We start from the raw sequence: 15,968 nt of genomic DNA, 5'->3' as shown, positions 1-15,968 counted from the left end.
ATCTCTAAAAACCTAATCAATAATTTAAATAAACGCACTACTTACAATTAAGTGCATGAAAACACCACTTAGTAAAATTAATTATACAACCACAGTAGTTTTAGTACTCGGAGATCCTACAGCAGGATTAGTGCGTTCATAGTTTTTTTGCTAAAACCAAAATTTATGTAAGTACTTATATATTTTATAATTAGGAGAATATAATATTATATCGACTAGGTTGCCAGTCAAAATTTGTTCGCAAGCATATGTGTGGATCATCGAGATAGAATGGTAATATATCTCGATGGTGTGGATCTACAAAATGACCTTAAGGCCTTTGAACAACTTTCTCCCGCAAACATAACCCTATTATTAACGACTATAGTTATTAGTTATTACCCGCGTGGACTCTGTAAGAGACCTAGAAGTTAACCCTCGATTCTAAATTACATTTGAAACTGCACATCGAAAACACTGTATCAAAAGCATTCAAAATGTTAGGATTTATTATTCGAATAAATCATTAATCATCATCAGTCATTTAAGAAAACAATATGAAAACTCTATTCTATAATTTTGTTCGCAGTGTATTGGAGTTAGGTAGAGATCTGGAATCCTCTTTATAAGAATCACATTGAACGAATAGAAAAAGTTCAAAATAAGTTTTTGAAATATCTAGATTAGGTTTTGAATTTACTTATAAAGTATTCAAACAGTGCCTCTAGGCACCAGTTACAACCTTTGCATATTCGGCGTACCTACATGCATCGATGCTGTATTTTTGTTTAAAGTTATTCATAATTATATACATTCAACTTTTTTAGAAAAAAAATATATTTATAATCCCGCGACCCTTTTCACCTTCACAAATTACAAGACACATTCTTCTATATTCCATTCTTAAAAAATAACTATAATAAAATTACTTTCATGGTATAGCTTGTGTTTGCTATAATAAAATATGTTTATGATTTTGGCATACATAATTTATCATAGTAGTGGTATATTGTAATTATACAAATAGTTAAGAAATGAAACTATAGGTAACCATGTTTATGTATTATTGTTATTACTGTGTATTTTTTTTTGTAAATGACTGTTTGTTTTTAAATTAAAAAAAATGTATTCCTTATGTAATCATCATACATATCGACGATTTTACGTGACTGGTACGACGCAAGTCGCGGGACGGTGTAGATGGATTTGTATGGCGGTGAAGACAAAAATCGTACAGTATAAACTGGTATAAACTGTAAAGTGCCTGATACATACCTAAAATTTCGTAATGTGAGTGATTTGGAGATTTGCACCTTAGTCCATTGACATATTACCTTTTTTAGGCCATACTTGCGTTCTTTAGAGGACGCATTTTTTTTTTTATGTGTAGCCCCCTACTAATTTGTGGGGGTCAGTGTGAAGCTAAGTATTCTTTTAAAAATATATTCAGTGTACAGTTTCGACTCCCTACGATTTTATTATATGTATACTTACTACTTAGTATTAGTATGTTACTTCTTCTGTTACATAATATATATCGAAATATTTTTGGCCTGTCTTCTATAAAATTTATCATCCTTTAAAATAAAGGCACTTGAGTGAATAAGGAGGAAAATTAAACAACACATTTTACATAAAGTCTTTTATTAAATTCATTACAGCATGGCATTGAACCACATTCTAAATAGCTTTCTATAAATTAGTATAACTCTCAAAATTTAAAAATGTGTACAAAAAAATTACTCTCCTTAACAATCTATATTCCGAAATAGACACAGAGATTCCTAGAATGTCGTATGGATTTGAATCGTAATAAATTAAGGCACGGTTGCGTTTCAAATAACTATTAAATGCATTTAAAAATCAACTGAAAATAATATTTTGTTAAAATTTCTGTATGGAAAAATAAATCGAACAATATTCTATCCTCATCTAAGGTGATAAAAAATTTTGCTCTAGCTATAAAACTCTCACTATCCGCTTATATACATGGAAGTATTTTACAGATGTCGCATCAGTTTTTTGCTACTTTTCAACATCTTACACACCAATAATAATTAGTCTATTTTGACGAGAAACTCTTCGATCTCTAACTTTTGCCTCATAATCGCGGACAACACCACTTCAGTACTGCATACGACATTCAAAGTCTTCTCGGACTGCAGTAAATAGTACACTAAATGCAGATCGTTGGGCACGGTGAGCACCAAGTAGCTGTACGGCCTCTGGTTGTGCATCTCTTGTATGGAAACATAGGACCGTCGATTCTTCTCAACTTTTCCCCCGCACAGTTCTATCATTTCCGTGAGACTCGCCTTGGCGGGTTTAACACAGGGAGTGAGGAAGAAGGTAACACCGTCAAACAGTTTCTTTCTCTGTTCCCCGCTCAGTAATACTTCGTCTATATCACATTTGAACATCTTGTTGAAGTCTTCGTCTCGGAGAGCGAATTTAGCTTCATCTGCGAATTTATTGAGTCTCTGGCTCTCGGTGACCCACTCTGTAGTGAGCAGATGTTTGACTGTTGTGAGACAGCTCACGAGCTTGCACGTGCGAACCAGTTTATCCATAACGAGATGCGACGCTTCAGCCGCTGATGTTACTACTAGCCCACCGAGTTGCCTGAAATAGAGTAATCGTTTAGAAAAAAGGAAAGAAAACCATTGAATCCATTTTGTTTAATGGTTTTAATATTTTATTTAGATAATATTAGATTATACCAACGAAAACAATATTATGTTAAAAAAATATTTATATCGCGATGCAGTCGTCTAAATACCCATTAAACGATAATATTTTTGATACAATTACCGTACAATTACCCTAGCACCTTGCCCATAAACACAAACTATCAAACTATTAGGTAAAAATCTACAAATTTTAATAAAAAATTAATAACTTCAGTGATGCATACAGTAATATTAACTACGATACGGACGACACAAGTCTAAATAAGGCTAACCCTCCACCACTACTTTAATGCGTATAATGTAAACCTGTTGTATTATTTCTGTTTCTCAACGAGCTCACATGTTTCTATATTATTCGAGTTTTCATCATATTTCGCAGTTTCACTGAAAATATTTGAAATCTTTGTAAGTATACTGAAGTTGGAAGAAATTTTATCCTCGAATTTTGGCATTAATATTATTGTACGCAAACAAATACAACACGTACAATAGTACGTTGTTGTAACAATGTACTATTGTTACAACAACGTGCTATTACTATATTGAACGTTCGAGAACAGCACGTTGGGCGCGCGTGCGCGGGGGGTGTCTGCTAGCGTATAGTACAGGGTGGACACTATAGTATATACCTAGGGCAGGCGGAAATTCGTACAATGACACGAAGTATTATTTTATCATCAAAATAAAACGATACCTATCGCTCTTCAGACACTACTTTATCGTTTACGCAGCGTACCGCTTTTCATGGTACAAGGTGAGGTGAGCGACGCGGTCGTTCAGAAATAACAAACTTGTTTTGACATGTCTGGATAAGGTGCGGATAAGGAAGCACAGCGAAACGCATTCACGCATTTCGCTTTGAAATGCGCTTGCGTGTGGACAGTTTGAGTTTGGATATTTTCGATAATTAAAATTATTGTTTTTTTTGGCTATTGTTTTCTGTTAAGTTTTATTTTGTTGTTAACACAATGCTGAAATAGTAATAGATACGTACCTAAAAGCTAAAAGTAAATAATTCACTGATTTCATAAGATGTTACTAAAATATTTATTATTATTTTTATTATAAAACACTTAGAAGTTAGAATCCAAGAGCAGACGTGGTAAAACATTTTTTTTTGTTGTAAATTGTGTCATACCTACAGCTTACTGCAAAGTTAGATATAATCAAGTCAAAGTCAAAGTGTTATATAATGTAGGTTACTGAAATAAAGATTTTCACTTTCACTTTCACCCTTTAATAATGTTCTCAGGTTACACAAAGGTTGGTTACCCCTGTTCGGTCATTGTACGAATTTCCGCCTGCCCTAGGAACATACTATAGACACATACCTCACGACCGCAGCCAGTCGGTTCTGCGCGACCGCTGGAACGTTCGAGAACAGCACGCGCGGCGCCAGGTGCAGCGGGGGGGGTGCGGGCGGGGCGAGCGCGGGGGGCGGGGGAGGGGGGGAGCTGAGCCGCGGTCTCTTGGCGCGCCGCTCGCCCGCCGCCGCCGCTGAGCGCTTCGCCCGCTCGTGAGACTCTTGCGTTATGTTGATCGGCATCTTCCACGCGTCTGGGGATTTGAATTTGGAATTGTTTATCATGCCTTTCAATGATCGATTATTATTATCGACATTTTCTACCAACGTTTACTGTTTTATAATAATGAAACTTAAATAATTTTATTAAAATATTTTTTAGTAAGCAACATTGTGTAAAATAAAGAATTAGGAGATAATTTGCACAAAAAATCGAACATATTATTACAAAAAAAAAAACTCACTCATCAGATGAGACACAAGACTGTAGTCCATTCGGAACGGACTCGCCAAGTTGAACTGTTGATATTTTGCATTCTCGATCTGAAAATATTTAGTAAATTTAACATTTGTACTATTACTAAACACGAGAATATTCTTAAGTAGTCATTCAGAAGGTATTACCAAGTACCAACCCGAATTTACTGCTTGAATGCATGGTGGTAAGCGAGCTGTTGAAGTCACGTATTATGTATGTACATACAGTAATGCATTTAGAGCACACGATATCGTGTCGTGTGGTATGTGTGTGTGGGTGTGTGTGCGTGTGGTGTGTGTGTACCTGCGACAGCGCCGTCATGTTGCCGAGCAGCAGGTCGGTGAGCCAGGCGGCACTGACCACGGGGATGGCCCACTCCCTCGCGCGCCGGTACTTGTTGCCCTCCGCGCGCTTGCAGATCAGCACCGTGTTGTCGCGCGTCATGTACGGCGTCAGCTGACACACAAAACGATTATTTAACGCGTTTATCTTGTTTGAAACTTTTATATGTTGCCAAAAAAAGTAAATTTTACTTTTTAAAAGCACTATCATGCTACAAACAGAGTGAAAAAGAGAATAAGTCAATTTTAGCTCATTATTAATTTTAAGCATTTTTATGTTTGGTATGATTCTTCAAATTAAGTTTATTAAGTATGGAACCGTGATTATAAATGAATACATGGCCGGCAGGTGTATAGCACTCACCTTGGCGCCGACCTGTCGCAGGCAGCAGGCCAGCCGGCGCCGCTCGTCGCGCCGCCAGCCCGACAGCGCGGCGCGGTGGTGCCGCGCGGGCCGCTCGCGCGCCGCGTACATGGCCGGCAGGTGTATAGCACTCACCTTGGCGCCGACCTGTCGCAGGCAGCAGGCCAGCCGGCGCCGCTCGTCGCGCCGCCAGCCCGACAGCGCGGCGCGGTGGTGCCGCGCGGGCCGCTCGCGCGCCGCGTACATGGCCGGCAGGTGTATAGCACTCACCTTGGCGCCGACCTGTCGCAGGCAGCAGGCCAGCCGGCGCCGCTCGTCGCGCCGCCAGCCCGACAGCGCGGCGCGGTGGTGCCGCGCGGGCCGCTCGCGCGCCGCGTACATGGCCGGCAGGTGTATCGCTTGCCACGGCGGTGCCACCGCGCGCCGCTCCATCGTGTCCAGCACCCAGTACGCCGTCACGCACCGCTTAGCATCGCGCAGCGCCTGACGGATAAATATTGAAATGTTAGAAATTTACAATTTTATATTATCTTAATTATATTGATTAATTTGTTAAAGGTTTGTGAACGTAACAAAAAAGAGCGTGTGTGTTGAGCACACGTGTCAGAATTGAAACTTTTTTGCCAAGAATCAAAGATACCAAAATCGTCACCTTACTTCACGACGTGATTATACTACCATGACGCGACCTTGACATTTTAAAACTTTTTTTACAATATTCAAAAAACCATCAAAATAATTTGGTTTAATAACATCCTGTATATAGCGTATCACGTACCTGCATGACGACGCCGTGGCGCTGCGTCTCGCACAGCACGTGCGTGACGCGCGCGCAGTAGCCCGCCTCCACCTCGCCGCCGCGCCGCTGGATCGCCTCCGTCCAGCGCGCCACGCGCTCGCTGCCCACCGACTGCTGGTACTCCACCTGTACACAAACATTATATACAGAGTGGAACATTTTTGAAGTAAAAACTTCTTTAGCGGCGTTGAGCACTTTTTCTGTAATGGGTATAAAATCTCGCATCAGGACTCAGAACACGTGACCTGATCGAAAAAGCGTAAGACGGATACCATTCCAAAATATCAAACATGCTTAATGTTAAAAAACTTAAAGCGAAGAGATGTTTTTACACAAACAAAAATACTTACCACATGAAAAACACAGCCAAGCAGGAACAGATCAGGAGGCAGTTTAAGGTTAGGATTGTGTCCGTAGAACTGCGCACGAGGCGGAGCTGCACGCACTGCGCCCACCCCGCCCACGCTGCCGTACACTTTGTTGCCCACTACCGTGCTACCGGCCTGTGAACATTTGCAATCCATACTAATATTATAAATGCGAAAGTAACTCTGTCTGTCTGTCTGTCTGTTACTCAATCATGTCTTAACTACTGAACCAATTTGCATGAAATTTGGTATAGAGATATTTTGATACCCGAGAAAGGACATAGGATAGGTTTTATCCCGGAAATCCCACGGGAACGAGAACTATGCGGGTTTTTCTTTGACTGCGCGGGCGATGCCGCGGGCGGAAAGCTAGTTATAAATAATAATTATAAGATTTTTGTACTCATTAAAATTACACTTCTTTAACACTAAACGAAATTTGAATTTAGTGTTTCATTAAAAACTTCTACCTAAAATATTTTGCACCAATACAAAACGATTAAAAGATCTGTACCTACACAATATACCTTTTTTCAATAGTAAAATAAACCTTATCCCTTTAGCAATAAAGTGTACATTAGCACATACCGGTGCAGGCACTGTGTGCGGGTGATGTGTGGCTCCAAGTAAAAGGCGCGCCGGAGCTCGCACCGCACCTCCCGCCGCGTGTGCTGCCGTCATCAACCTTTATTGACATGATTATGTATTAAAATAGGGTAATATCTAGTTATATCGGGGCCACCCGCAGTACATGCATGTAACGTCGTATTTGTTAACGCGGCATAACTACGGCCACCCTGCATCGCCTTAATGCGTTTTGTATTTCTTCGAACGCAGATTGTGGCGTTGCATTTTTGTTTAGAGATAAGTTTATAGTTTTAAGTTCTCATTCTGGATGTAGAGAGCACATATTAAAGACGTTTAAATTAAATCTTGTGTTTTTAAAAAACGTCCTTCGGTCCGTCGAAATTTGAGTCGAAACTTGATCTATTGAATGTTTGCTATAAACGCACAATCGCCTAAATAAATCGGTTGCAAGTGGAATTTTGATTTTTTTTTTCTCCTTATTATGAAGTGTCCGTAAATTACATTCAGTTCAACGTAGCACCATTTTTTAAGACATTAAGGGCTGATTTTTGAATCCTCGGTTAAAACTTATTCATCGAATAACGTATTAAACTACCATCACGCCCCGGACACTCCATACAAAATGATCGTTTTGACAGTCACACTGTAGAGACTGCAAATGTGTGTGTTAACGCTTTATGGTTGGCACATTTGTGACTAGCGTAAAAAAAAATTCGCGTTTTTCTGATGAAATACATCCGTAAACAGCACAATATCTAACCATTTTCTACGAAAAACGATAATCACAAATCCAAAATATGTCAATCTTCGTTGCGTATCGTCCTTGCAGAAAAATATGGCCCATTTTATGTCTGATCGCGCGGGGGTGAGGTAAGTTTAATTTTGGCGGGAGGCGGAGAGTGTCCGTTCTGTAGCGTTTAGCTACTATTATGTATTCTGTGCTACCATTTCAAAAATGTATTGTAATTATCCGTATTTGACAGTTTACAGGTGACATATTAATATGTTCCTGTAATACTTTATTGGACGGATAAATTTTAACCAAGGATTGAAAAATCGGCTCTTAAAAAACGTTTAGAAATTTAAACAACTGCATAAAATTTAACTTATTACTTATTAGGTATACCTTAGGGTACCGGCCGCGGATGGTTCATGATCAGACGGCGGTGCTGTTCCTTGCAAGCGAATGGACAGCATGTTAGCCAGCGCTGTCTTCGTCTTGGGATTCACCAGCAATGCACCAGCACCTGCTGATAAAATAAAATCGCTTTTAATTGTAGGTACATTTTATTTCTTTCATTGAGGAAATCATAGATTGGATACGTTATTTGATATGTTAGTTAAATTAAAAAACCATTTTATCTCTTTTTATTAAAAATCATTATATGAACTGTTATTTCAACAACATGAATGTTTATGATAAGTTAAAAGAATATCTTCAGTTATGCACATAATTGCCTTTTATTGTATTTAATTTAAACGAAAAGGATAAAATACCTACCTTGTTGTTGTTCCGGTGTGGTAGGAGTCAAAATAGCATCGACTTGTTGTTCTTGTAGTGGAGTTACCACATGTTGCGTTACAGGCGCCACCTAACGGAATTTAAACTTAATTATATAGAAATCAAATAGGTTATAAAAATAGGCTATATTATTAGCTCATAAATTTCTTCATAAACTACAATACTTAAGGAAACAATATAATTTTTACAGCATTCCTCTCAATGGTTCCTCTCGATTATAGTAAAATGTTAATTTTTATTTTTATTCTATCCAACAATTTACTATCCGTATTAAAACCATGTTTTGTATTACGATGATACCGGAAATAGTCAATACATAAATTTTCCGCGTGTAAAACTAACACAAAATATCTTCAGTCACCTGTTTAGCGGTCTGATGGTGTGCATGGTCCCTTTGCGCCTGCAACTGTTGCAGCCGATACTGCTGTTGCCGTTGCAACTGTTGTAACTGCGTCTCCACGCCCGCGCCCACTGTTGTAGTCCCACCTACATTACCTACACTCCCTCCTACTCCACCTACTGGAAGTAAAATAACGAATTTGTATACAGTTATGACTGTATTTTATTCCTTTCTTGGTTTTTGTTACTCCATAACTCTGTAGGTTCGCAACGGATTTACGTGATTATGTTAATGTTTTGTAAAAATCAGTAGTGATATTTTCCTGGATAAGGAACTGTAGGTAATGCTACAGTTTCGGGGGTAAATGTTAAAAATATGTTATGACGATTCAAAAGTACTTCTAGAAGGAGTCTTATCGAATAAATACATGTTTGAGTTTAAGTGTTTGAGTTATCTATCCAGAAAAGTTCCACTACTTTATGTAGAAAATAATTATTGCAAATATATTTTGTCGTCGTGAGATGAGCGAAATGTGACAAGTTTGTTTTTTGTAAAATATGATTACATACTCATATTACATTCATAACTATAAAATAATATTACTTGTAAAAATTACCTCGAGAAATTGTTAGGGTGCACTCACACACATCAGTCACCGTCACGGCACGTCACCGGACAGGATTAAAAAAAAATATGTATCAATAGTTCTAGTATGACTCTGTTCCCACACGACAGTCGCCGGCACGAAATCTCTCAGTGACGTCCCCGGTCAGGCACGTCAAATAATCTTTCCATACATGTACCATACTTTTATCCCCACTCACCCGGTGCCGTCACGTCTCAGTTCAGTCAGCGTCGTGCTACCGTCAATTGCTACATGTTCTCTAGCGTGACACACGTCTAATCACTGACTAACCTGATGTATGTGTTCAATGATTCAGTCAAACCGGCGACGTGACTGACGGACAACATGACGGTGACTGGTGTTTGTGGATACGTACACAAACCGTCACCGATCAGTCATCGGTGACTTGACGGTGACTGATGTGTGTGAGTGCACCCTTATACATATCTTGTACAAATATAATTATTATAGAAGCGGAAAGCGAGGTGTGTCTTTTTAAAAGGCAAATGCTAAATAACTGTATAATCTTATATATAAAATTCTCGTGTCACAATGTTAGTCTGCATACTCCTCCGAAACGGGTGGACCGATTCTCATGAAATTTTCTGTGCATATCGGGTAAGTCTGAGAATCGGCCAACATCTATTTTTTTATATGTACCACGGGCGAAGCCGGGGCGGACCGCTAGTAACTATATTTTATTTCAATATTAATTAAATAACTTAATTTTAGAGCATAATAAACCGTATATAGTAGTGTTTTTTTACTTCAATTGATACCAATAAATATAATCTGCTATCAAATACTTGAAATACCATCATTTCGGTATTATAATTAGAAAATTTAGGAAACAGCATATTACATTCCACACAACTTTATTTTGCAAATATCCTGAACCACGAAATTATAATTACCATTTTTAAATTTATGATAAAGATTTATTTGTATCTCAATATAGAAACTTACCACCAGACTCCTCTATATCCATTGTAAACCAACACTAATTGACACTACGGCGTAATCAAAGCCTATGAACTTAAGTATAACTTCAAGTCAACAAACATGAAACTTTACCCCAACCAAATGGCGACTACACAAATATTCTCGAGATACTTAGAACATGAGGAACATTGAAATTATAATTTTTGATCATTGACGTCGAACATTATGTATGAATGACCATTTGAATAACAAAATTTGTCAGCACACCAAACCCTCATGCTCTTAGATAAAAAACATAATCCCGTTTCATGTTGCATAAGTATCTAGTGAATAAATAAGTTTTCTATTTACCAAGGTAGTGGGAAGATTATGAATCCATTTTAATATTTTAACTTTTTAAGTTTTACCACTTTTTTAAGCACTTAATTTCAACAAGCCTCAAATCTTGATAAGAATTAATCATATTATATAATTAATTAAAAAAAATAATAACAAAACATTTTTCTGATTTCTCCATTTGTAAGATTTGTTATATAAATATTATAAAGAGGAAAGGTTTGATTTTTTGTTTGTTTGTTTGTTTGTATGAATTGAATAGGCTCCGAAACTACTTGGCAGATTTGAAAAATTCTTTCACTGTTGGAAAGCTACATCATTTCTGAGTGACATAGGCTAGGTTTTATCCCGGAAATCCCACGGGAACGGGAACTATGCGGGTTTTTTTTTGAAAACGCGGGCGAAGCCGCAGGCGGAAAGCTAGTTTGTTATATTTTTTTAAATATAATATTGATAATTAATAATAAAATTTAAATATTACTTGGCTAGGAGTCTTCTAATTTGAATGTAAATTGAATATATTAATTGATTTTTAAATACCCTTGTCAATTAAGTTATTTATTGTCAAAATATATCTCTACTAATTATTTTTCTTAAATATGGATACTTGCCAATAAATTTCAAATATTTTAAAAATGATTAAAATAGATATTTTTTAATTTAATACAAATTAAGTATTTTTGTCAACTATTTATCTGAATAAATGCAATATCTAATGATATACATATAACAACTATTTACTATATATTTATTTAAATCAATAATACCTGGTGACTGTGGTGTCTGTGACGGAGTCGCGGCGGGAATTGTAGCAGTTCTAATTCCTGGCTGTTGCACTTGCCATTGTACCTGATACAATTGCGATATATAGTAATAAAACACTTTTCTAAATGCAGTTTAAATTGACAACTATCATTTTAACCGCAACTTCACCTGTAGAACAAAATCCTATGGGAATAGGCAGTTTCAACGCGGCCTCTACCCTTCTATCTCCAGGCACAAAAATCATATCATAAAATCGCTCCATTACGTGCGTACAAATATATAAGTTATTTTTTAATACAGGAGCAAATTATCAGTTCAGGAATACACAGCCTGGAGTGAAAATTACTGGTGGGGGCCATCCAGGAGATAAAAAATGCACAAGGATAAATAAATCAAATGCTGAATTTTCATAAATATAACAAAAAAAATAATAATAAAAAAAATGTATATAAAAATATTGCTCAATAAATCATAACTAACCTGCTGTTGTTGCGAAAGACCGGGCGGCAAGGGACTCCGTATGAACGTCACGTTTTGCGTCGCCTGCAGCCCACCACCCGGCGCTCCCGATACTACTGGTTGCTGCAAATAATAAAATATAGTTCACAATGTGGTCCGAGTTCGAATTCCGGTTATCGAATTTTGAAAAATAAAATATTGCTGCTAGTGAATGTGTGCAACTGAGAGGTCCTATCCAATTATACCATGCGACAGAAGAGGACACAGCTTAGCAGCTGTTTAAAGTCCGCCCATTTAATGGCTTTAATAACTCAGGCCCTGGAATCACAGACACAATAGAAAATCTATTGTGTTGTGGACTGATCGGGCCGTTCGGGGCTCAATGGGTTAGATGGAAAAGGAGCCATTAATTCATCAGTCCCCGGAATCACAGACACAATAGATAATCTATTGTGTCGCGCCCCGATCGGGGCGCTCGGTGGTCAATGGGTTAAATGGGCGGATTCACTAGCAGCAAATCGTCACACAGTAATCAGCTGTACTGTACCTGCTGCTGCGCCAGAGCGCGCTGTATCTGCAGCTGGCGGCGCTTCTGCAGCTGCGCCACGAATATGGCGCGCTGCTGCGAGTCCATCTGCTGCAGCTGCGCGTGCGTCTGGGCGTCCAGGTGGATCAGTTGTCGTCCACCACCGCCTGCGGTCCAGGATACTTGTAGCGGCTGTACATGTTATGGTTTAAGTTAGTTATGTAACTTAAGAATTATGAACAAATTGTTAAAAACAATATCCTTTTTTTTTCTAAAATCAATTATTTTTTCAATGTTATAGTTGAAACAGATTGTAGCCAATAAGGATGAGAAAAAGTAAAAATCGTAAATATTGATTAACTGTTACTCACCCTTTGTCCAACTCCAGTAGGCTGCCCAATGGGTTGCCGTTGCTGTATATACTGTTGTTGTTGCCAAGAAACATTCTGCCCACCCTGTACGATTTGCTGCCCACCTGGTGACACTATTTGCTGTCCACCACTATGAGTTATTATCTGCTGAATGCCCCCACCAGTAATTTGCCCTCCAGGCTGTGGAGACTGAGGCACCTGTGATAATACTTGTTGCCCCTGACCAACATTTTGGCCAATTATCTGTTGGCCAGACTGTGATACAATCTGCTGTGGTGATTGAGCTATCACTACTTGATGTTGCTGTCCCTGTTGTGTTATAACATGCTGACCCCCTTGTGACAAAACTTGTTGAGTACCCTGAGTGAGTATTTGTTGTCCACCCTGGTTGACCAATTGACCTCCCTGATGGACTATTTGGCTCTGTGACACTATTTGTTGTCCTCCTTGCAATGTAACTTGTTGGTTGCCATGAACAAGTATTTGCTGTTGGCCAGTATGCTGATTTATCAAAACTTGCTGTGGTTGAACAATCTGTTGTTGTCCGGCATTATTCAGGAGTTGTTGTTTCTGTACCAGTATTTGATGATGCGTCTGACTTATTGATTGACCTTGAGATCCAATGGATTGCTGTAAAATCTGTTGAGATTGTTGAACCGCATGCTGTGGACTCAGTTGCGACTGTTGGTTGTTTATCAATGCTTGCTGTTGAGTTTGCATAATCTGCTGTTGTAATATAACTTGGTTTTGAGGATTTCTTGACTGAACTAATGGACTTCTGATTATCTGATGTTGACCTTGGACATTTTGTACCATTTGAATATTCTGCTGTCTCCATGTTCCTTGCACTGGCATGTTTCCACTCTGCTGACCTTGTATTGATTGTTGTATTTGCTGACCAATGACAGATTGCTGAGAAGTATTACTAACTAATTGGCTCATCTGTCCTTGATTGGATTGGGCTTGAGAAGTAACAAGGCCTTGTTGTACTCCCATATTAAGATTTTGTTGCTGATTAGTAAGCGATTGAACAGTTTGCTGTTGAATCATGCCTTGATTTTGTGATGAATGTTGTTGACCAGAACTCATCATCTGTTGTTGGCTTATCACTTGATTTTGGCCAAGGTTTTGATTAAGTTTTGCATTTTGTAAGCTCTGTTGTAAATTTTGAGTTGACTGTGCCAATTGCTGGGCAATATTTTGCACGGCACTTTGCTGACTTAGAGTAAGACTTTGTTTCATAGACATATTCTGTTGATTAAGCTGTGCTTGCTGCAAATTATTTGCTTGTTGTAAATTATTAGCACTTTGACTTAGCATTTGACTAATGCTCTCAATTTGTTGTTGAGCTGAAGTCATAGATGTATTTTGAGATTGAGAAACATTTTGTGATTGTTGTACATGATGTTGATTACTTTGAATATGTTGCTGAATTTGACCAGAAATATTTTGATTCATCTGAGAAACGTTAGGTTGAGTAAATCCTTGTTGCAGCATTTGCATTCTGAGTTGATGTTGTTGCAACAACTTTTGTTGCTGTATTTGTATGGCAGATAGCCCATGAGGCTGTGGTGACTGTTGAGTTTGTGAATAACCTTGTTGCATATTAGATTGTTGATTCTGAATATTAACATTTGCTTGTGATATAGCAGGATTCTGCCCAAACTTCTGTATAAGCTGGGAATTCTGTTGAACACCCTGTATTTGCACATTCTGCGTTATTCCTTGTGGTAAAGATTTTGTTACAATACTTGTTGTATTAGAAGCAGTAGTGTAGCCCATTGAATTAGCATTAGAAGTTGTAACTGCTGAAGAATTAGCTGATGATGGATTATGATTCCATGGCATTCTTTGCTTGAGTTTATCTAAAAGTGCTTTTGTATCTTCATTTTTACCTTCTGACATGTTTTGAGTTGGTACTTCGTTTTTTGCAATGCCTTCTTCAAAATCGAATCCTGTTATTGCACTAATACGATCCATTGGTTTTGGTGGCGGAGGTGGTTTTGGTATAACCAATAATTTAGGGTGAAATACCTCAGCCACCGCCTGTATTCTAGCTCGTAAGCTCTCTAAAACCCAATCTGGAGTGACGATTTTAATTTTATAGGACAGTGAGAGTGCTGAATTGTATTTTTTACTTGATGTTGAGCCACAGATCAAATGAGTACACTGACTATCCAAATTTAACTTCACTCTTCCACCATGATATGTTAATAGCGCAAATAACGTTTTGGCGTCAGCTGGAGTCACTTTGGATACACATGCAACAACATTTGAGAATATTTTATTTTTGCTAGGAAAGTATGGCTTTGTGTTCGCCAATTTTTTTAATCTAGCACAGGCAAGGACCCAATTTTCGTTCACAGCAGGAATCTGATAGATGTCCTGAGCTTCATCAATGTCTGTATCGGCAGCATTTTGACCACAAATTAGATGAGTAACGTAGTCAGAAAAATATTTTGTATTTTCACCTCCACCTGACTGAAGTAACTGCATAATCTGTAAAAACAACAAAGCGCGAGACCAGTTAAACCACATATCAATACATAAATAAAAATAAAAACAAGAAAAACATAACAACAAACCCTTTCCGAGACATCGCCAGAGAGGTAATATTTGACATCTTTAAAAATCGCCTCTTGAACTGTTAAAAAATCTATATCATCAACAATCGTTACCATTTTCTGTTTTACAAACTAATAAAAACACAAGTCTCAAATAATCATTTTTATATCATCTTTTGAGCGCCGAAAATGAAAACTTATGCCAGAGCCTCCATCATGATTACAAATAAATCACAGAGCAAATAAATGTTACCATTTGTTGTCACTTCAAAAAAAGAAAAATTCAACTTCGACAATGTGTTCGACAACATGCAATATGATAAGAGTAAGTTGTTTTCTTGATTAAGCAAAATTTTCTTTCCTTTCCTTTCCTTAATTAAGCAAAATTATCAACTTGATTTAAATTAGAAAAATTTAAAATGTATCCATTTCCATTAAAAATGTAACATCACGTAAACCTACTAGCAATTTTGTTTTATGCTAAATGTGCGTTTTACTTTCATCACATTTATTATAAAATGCATAAAATCATATCTATATTCCAAAAATAAAGTATGTTCTTTAAAGTATTTTTTTTACAATTATGTTAAAATGGCTATTAATAATCA

At 37.7% G+C, this 15,968-nt stretch overlaps 2 protein-coding genes across 3 annotated transcripts in view; both read right to left on the bottom strand.

The window, feature by feature from the left end:
- RhoGAP5A (Rho GTPase activating protein at 5A) overlaps positions 1-15,968 on the bottom strand; it is a 161,272-nt gene that overhangs the window by 113,552 nt on the left and 31,752 nt on the right. The window lies entirely within an intron of this gene.
- LOC149478794 (uncharacterized) lies at positions 1,607-15,594 on the bottom strand. Of its 2 annotated transcripts, none has more exons than XM_089708943.1 (16): positions 15,382-15,594; positions 12,797-15,295; positions 12,447-12,617; positions 11,921-12,022; positions 11,443-11,524; positions 8,794-8,951; positions 8,412-8,502; positions 8,037-8,160; positions 6,911-7,007; positions 6,305-6,457; positions 5,934-6,080; positions 5,426-5,638; positions 4,754-4,906; positions 4,437-4,515; positions 4,001-4,226; positions 1,607-2,601 (listed from the first exon to the last, which is right to left on the bottom strand). In XM_089708943.1, the coding sequence occupies exons 1-16, from the start codon at positions 15,475-15,477 to the stop codon at positions 2,037-2,039; spliced, it is 4,956 nt and encodes a 1,651-aa protein (XP_089565069.1). In that variant the 5' UTR covers positions 15,478-15,594; the 3' UTR covers positions 1,607-2,036. The 2 variants fall into 2 exon arrangements, with proteins under 2 accessions (XP_089565069.1, XP_089565070.1); XM_089708944.1 differs by having other exon boundaries at positions 8,037-8,157.

Source organism: Colias philodice, chromosome 21 (assembly GCF_061535455.1).
Source record: "Colias philodice isolate Cphi_HAF_F1 chromosome 21, ilColPhil1 Martin Lab GWU primary, whole genome shotgun sequence".
NCBI classification, from domain to species: Eukaryota; Metazoa; Arthropoda; class Insecta; order Lepidoptera; family Pieridae; genus Colias; species Colias philodice.
The sequence above is the reverse complement of the archived record's forward strand: the minus strand, read 5'-3'. Positions and strand labels throughout refer to the sequence as shown.

Coding starts and splice junctions, on each gene's coding strand:
- LOC149478794 (XM_089708943.1), bottom strand. CDS start 15,477: ATGGTAACGATTGTTGATGATATAGATTTTTTAACAGTTCAAGAGGCG. Junction 12,023..12,446: donor GCGCTCTGGCGCAGCAGCAG/GTACAGTACAGC, acceptor TATTATTTGCAG/CAACCAGTAGTATCGGGAGC. Junction 4,227..4,436: donor TCTTGTGTCTCATCTGATGA/GTGAGTTTTTTT, acceptor TCAAATCCCCAG/ACGCGTGGAAGATGCCGATC.